General features: G+C 31.5%; 1 protein-coding gene across 1 annotated transcript; it reads right to left on the bottom strand.

The window, feature by feature from the left end:
- Positions 1–292: 292 nt before the first annotated feature.
- On the bottom strand, positions 293–4602 carry LOC131040134 (putative yippee-like protein Os10g0369500). Its single transcript, XM_057973018.2, has 4 exons — positions 4341–4602; positions 908–1016; positions 600–705; positions 293–488 (listed from the first exon to the last, which is right to left on the bottom strand). The coding sequence occupies exons 1-3, from the start codon at positions 4481–4483 to the stop codon at positions 622–624; spliced, it is 336 nt and encodes a 111-aa protein (XP_057829001.1). The 5' UTR covers positions 4484–4602; the 3' UTR covers positions 293–488; positions 600–621.
- Positions 4603–5840: the final 1238 nt, after the last annotated feature.

Below are 5840 nucleotides of genomic sequence, written 5' to 3'. Positions count from 1 at the left end.
AGATACAAATAAGGTTCATAAAAAAGATGCCATTTCAGCAAGTTATTTTTTCCATTCCAGTCAAGCAAAATCAATACATATTGTTTACAAAAGTGGGGAGAACTAGCAGAATCAGTTTAGCTTAATTTTGAAACAGATATAAATGCATACATCATACATCCGATTCATCTAGAGATGAGAAAGCATATTTGGAGCACAATTACTGAAAATCAAAAAACACAGAAGAAGAATTGAAGTTGAAAGAAATACAATAAAATGACTCCATATGGACGTAAGCAAATATAAACAAATATGAACACAGAAAAGACATTTCATATCAATTGCAAAGCACAATTCATATCGCAAGCATAAGGAACGGCAGTATCTGTAGCCTGAATTGTCCAATGCAATAAATACATATTCACAAAATATCAATGCTTCTACAGATGGCTACAGATTTATATACAGTTCAAGATGAGGTTGCATTACGATTCCAATGTCGCTCAGTTCTGCAAAACAGGTCAAATGAAAAGAAAAAAACCAACGAAAAGTTATACACAGCTAAATACAATGGATGCATTCAAGATGATAAATTGTTCACAAAATGACCAGGGATCTACCAAAAACATCGCAGCAGTTCTGTTACCAGCCTTCCTTCATTGTTCTTGTTTTCTCTATGATATACTTTCCTTCTTTGTATTTCTCTTTTTCCTCGTATGCCTTTTCCTGTATGTAGAAAATATTTTACAGTTGAGATGATTCCCACAAGCATGAATGATCCATTAATAAGGTTCCACAAAATGGCACATCTATTCTAAATTTAAAAATTTCAATAAAAGAAAAATCAAACAAGGCAGCATGTCTACATATGCTGTATTATCACATAAAGCTTACATAATGAAGGAGATGTGATAGAATGGAAACTCACGTATCTCCAGCCCAGTATTTGATGGCAGCATTTGCAGTAAATGTCATTGACAGTATGTAATCCAGTCATGAGAGCCCGATCTTCCTTAGGCCCAAGACAAACATTAACCCTGCAATGCAGTCCCGGCAATTGTCCATACTCAATTTAACCACACACGACAGTACAAAATCTCCTTGCAACGCCCATTAAGGCTCCATCTGATTCAGGCATCACCATATTCAGGTCACAACGTACAAGGACAAGCAGCCGACCATGCAGGAAGCTCATTCAAGGACTCACTAGGGCAACACTTTGGTCAGCCAGTTTGCAAACATAGCTTTTCAGTATATTCATGGTCATTTATATTTTTCTTCGCTTAAACTACAAACTGATCCATATATGTGAACTAACATTGGGCAAATAAGGCTTGACCACTAATCAGCAAATGGCACCTTCTAACTCATGGTTACGGTGTTAGCTGCATGATATAAATGACTTGGAACAGATATGCTCTAAAATCATGTGCCCTCATGAAAATGGCTAAATCCAACTTACCTAGCAACATTTTTTTCATTACAGTCAAAGGTTAATTTATTTTTGCATTAGAGTTAGCACCTTAGTGCACATATTGCTGCTGGCCACAGCCTTCCTATTCCAAAAATGAACTATTTTTCACTACAAAGAATACAAACCCCAACAAAATGAACAGGTCACATCTGATAATAGGAAAATATAATCAAATGTCATAAAAAAATGTTCTTAAAATAAATTCACTAATCCTGTTTTGTAACTAATCCATCTTTTATATATTTCTTTGTTAATCTAAAGTGTATATATAATTTCTTTTCATATATAAGAGGTATTTAATCTTCTTTATTTCATCCATTTGTGTCAATAATAATATGACTGCTCAAAACCCTATTTTAAATTTACACTGGTTTCCATAGGTTAATTTAAATTATGTTTGAAGTTACTTTCCTTTACCAATGGTCGCTTGTGTACATCCTTTCCATTTTCTTCACTTTACTCGAGCACAAAATCTGATTAGAATTTCAGGTATAAGATAGATTCCAGCAAATACGATAACATCTTGTTTAAATCTCTGTAAATTTAGAAGACCATAAGAAACGCAAAACAAATATTAAGGAACAAAAAGTCACAACTTCTAAGAGACTCTGTAATTGCAAAGTCTTTTTTCTTGCAACACCCATGGGCCATATTTGAAAGCTCAAGAAAAAGGGGTGATTCATTCAAGGATTTTGGTATGAGTGCAATTTCACATAACTGGAGTCTGGGATTTGACTGCTAGGTTTTGATGCACTTCATCTCGCAAAGGAAATGAAAATGGAAAAGTACACTATGTGATGCACCAAGTACAATCATTCCAAGACACCACATATGTTGTGGTCTACATGGCAATAACATTTACTTAATGGTATGAATTGGCTCAAAGTAATGACATGAAGTAAAGCACTTTAAGAGGGATCCAAGGTAATATCCCTTGTGTGAATTTAGTATTAACATTCCCCACACAATAGGGTACTTTGGATCCCTCTCAAAATCAAGAATGGCTTCCATCATTAATATGAGAGATATTCCTCATCTTTCATTACCCTTCTTGATTATATTTCTTTGGTGATTTTGGTATTTGGTTTTTTTCAGTTCAGAAACAGAATTCAGAATCATGCATTTGTGTTAAGTACTGATGGTTTTTACAGAAATTTTTAATTTGATTTTAAAATTTTTATTGGATTTTATTTTTAAACCATGTCTATCATAAATCATCTCAAGATTATCTCCATGATTACTCATTACACTAATGAGTGTAGAGTTCTTAAAACTCGCCTCTGAGCATTTGTTAGTAGGGATGACAAAAAATGAATGCAATCCACTGCTTTGAAATTTTCACCCTCTAGAGACTTTCCTTGTTAACAAGGCTTTTGGAGCATTCAGTTCCTTATATATTCTTTCCTCATTAGTTAAACTTCACAAATGTAGGATTAACCCATGTGCAACCCAATCGTGTATTTGTGTTAGTTATTGAAGGCTTTCTAGCCATTTTTTCATAGAATTTTGAGTTTTGTAGGATATAACTATAGTTTGTTTTAATACTTCAATACTTAACACAAATAACTAATTCTGAATTTTGTTTCTAAACTGAAATAAATCATAATATCAAATTCAAATATAAGATATAATCAAGAGTAATGAAAGAGAAGGAAGATCATCTCGATATTAATGAGGGAAGCACTGCTTCTTAAATAGCGTAGTCCAGGTTGTCAGGGATCCAAGATAACATATGTTATGTGAGAAACAGTATTATTGAACAAAAAGTAGAAATTATAATTAATAATGTTGTGAAAACTTTCAATTAGTGTTGTGACCACTCATAGAGGTCATCTTGAGATTATTGATAAGACACATGGATCAAATCCCATTTAAATCATAATTCTGATGTTCAGAAGTTCTTGAACCAACAACATAAAAGGTTGTGGCATACTTGTTTAAATGGTGCATTTATAAAAGAGTGGCCCAAGTTTAAATCCTCACATTGCAACAAGGCAGCCTATAACTCAATTAAGAGGACATGTCACAGAGGATATCTCAATCTAAATTGTGCATCTTGTACCTACTGTGCTTGTGGATTGGCAAGATTCAGTTTGCTCCTATGCTTAGTCATGACAACGAAACCTAAGGAGAACAAAATTTAAACAATAAATCCTGTGTTCCCACTGTGTTTTCAAATGTAAAAACAAGCCCATAAATAGTGTTGTATAAATGAATCCTGTATCTTCAATGATGAATTATTGTTAAGTTGCCATAAATCTTAGGTCTTCACCAACTAATAAAGAAGTTTGGTAACAGTATCTTAATCGTCAATCGAGATGAGCTAAGTAGCAAATCAATTAAGTTTGATATCATGTAGCCAGATTCGAAACCCCAGAAGGCATTTTGATGTTTGATGTTGAGTATCAAGATGCACTCTAATTCTGGATGTAACTTACAACAAAAGATTTGGAATGTGTGAATTGGATGAAATAAATATGCCCCCTGTTTATAGCATCTAAGCCATAAGCTATTGCCCGCCTTGGTTGAACAGGGCGACTTGCCAATTTAACAAAATCATATAGAAACAGATGGATACTACACTAATTTTTTTCTAACAAAATAATGTAAACCGTCCTCATGTAACATGTGCAAGACTATAGACCTTACAAGTTTTAGCATGGAAACAAAACAGCCTACTTAGAACGTGACAATCATCCCAACAGGTTCTGGGCAAAAATTGAATCAAATTCCCAGCCTTGAATTCATGATCTAATGAAGAATGAATAAAAGTGCATTGAAGGAGGTATACCAAATATTCAATATTCAAACCCACACAAGCATCCAGGGAAAAAGATAAAAACATCAAATGGGTATTCTTAAAATGGAGAAAAGAAATTGTACTTACACACTGTTGAATAGATACGCCCTCCCATAGCGCCCATGAAAATTCTTTGAGAAAATCTGATCATGATCAGCAGAATGTGCCTTGCAATTGCTGCACTTGAAAATCCTGGGTCCTTGAAGATATTCCTGAAAAATCAGTCCCATTGCAAGATCCTTAAAATGCTCACACGGCCTTTTAGATACCAACCCTTAAAAGGAGATCCCGAGAAAAATGTGGACATGCAAAATGAGGGTTCTTCAATGCTCTTCATGTATATGTAACTAATTCTTTCGTTGATCCCAAATGAGGATTGTTAATCAAGTTAATTAGGAGGATTTAATCAAAAAGCCTCCATTTAGTTTGTGTTTTTAAGTAACATACATATTCTATTTCATCAAAAATTGCAAATTATATAACTTGGCCTTGGTGTATTTTAGCATGAAAAAGGGGCAAAGTCCTTATTAGTACTTGTCGTTATTGCTTGCTGAAGATTCATTTGTTGTGCTTATATAGTTATTAAAAAAAATTATTTAGACCAATGAAAAGCAATTATTTTTCTTTCTTTAAAATTTTTTAATTTATTTTATAATATAGATGCACATTTGTTAACATTATAATTTACAAATATTATTTTTGTTGCAAACGATTGGCTAATATCATTTTGCCTCTTATACGTGGTTTCTCGGAACAACCCATTTTTTCGGAATCACCACGCATTTTAAAATTATTAAAATATATATATATTAAAAATATGTATTATATTTAAAATGTTCTTTAATTTATAATCAAAATAAACTAAATTTCAATAATATTTTTTTGGCAAAAAAGATAAATATCCATATTAAGTAATCTTTTATTTAATTTAAACATAATAATTTATTAAATTTAATATGAAATTAAACAAATAGAAGAAGGATAAATATTATGGACTTTTCTAACAATTTTTTTTTTTTTAAAAATATTTTAAAACAAATTTAATAGTATTAATATTTTTTTATCTATAGCTTTCATTATTTAATTACATAAAAATAAATAAGTATTTTTAATTTGTATTTCTTATTTAATTTAAACATAATAATTTATCAAATTTAATATGATATTAAACAATCTTTCTAAACAACCCACAACATTGCCTCATTAAAACATTTAATTTCTCCTTCATCCCAACCTATCTATACTTCCTTTTGATTAATATCTTCATACTAGTATTATCTTTGTAAACACTTTTCCCTTCAAATATCTCAAGTGTTATAACTATTATAACCTCTTATAACCTCTTATATTTATATGTTTACTATATATGATAATAAAATCCAAAATAGATTAGTAGATCCTTTTCTCGTCCACTTTCCATTTACATTATAATTAGCTTTTCTTATTTTTTCAATGATAAGTAAGTAGTTATTTTTCATACCCATGTTATATTGATCACATGAATGTTCTCAATCTTTTCATTATATCTAACTTTCAATTTTCTAAGGATTAACCCGGTACACTGTAGAAACCAAGGGTTAGATGTAA

The sequence above is a fragment of the Cryptomeria japonica genome, chromosome 9, assembly GCF_030272615.1.
Source record: "Cryptomeria japonica chromosome 9, Sugi_1.0, whole genome shotgun sequence".
NCBI classification, from domain to species: Eukaryota; Viridiplantae; Streptophyta; class Pinopsida; order Cupressales; family Cupressaceae; genus Cryptomeria; species Cryptomeria japonica.
Note: the sequence above shows the minus strand (reverse complement) of the source record. Positions and strands in the feature narration are given on the sequence as shown.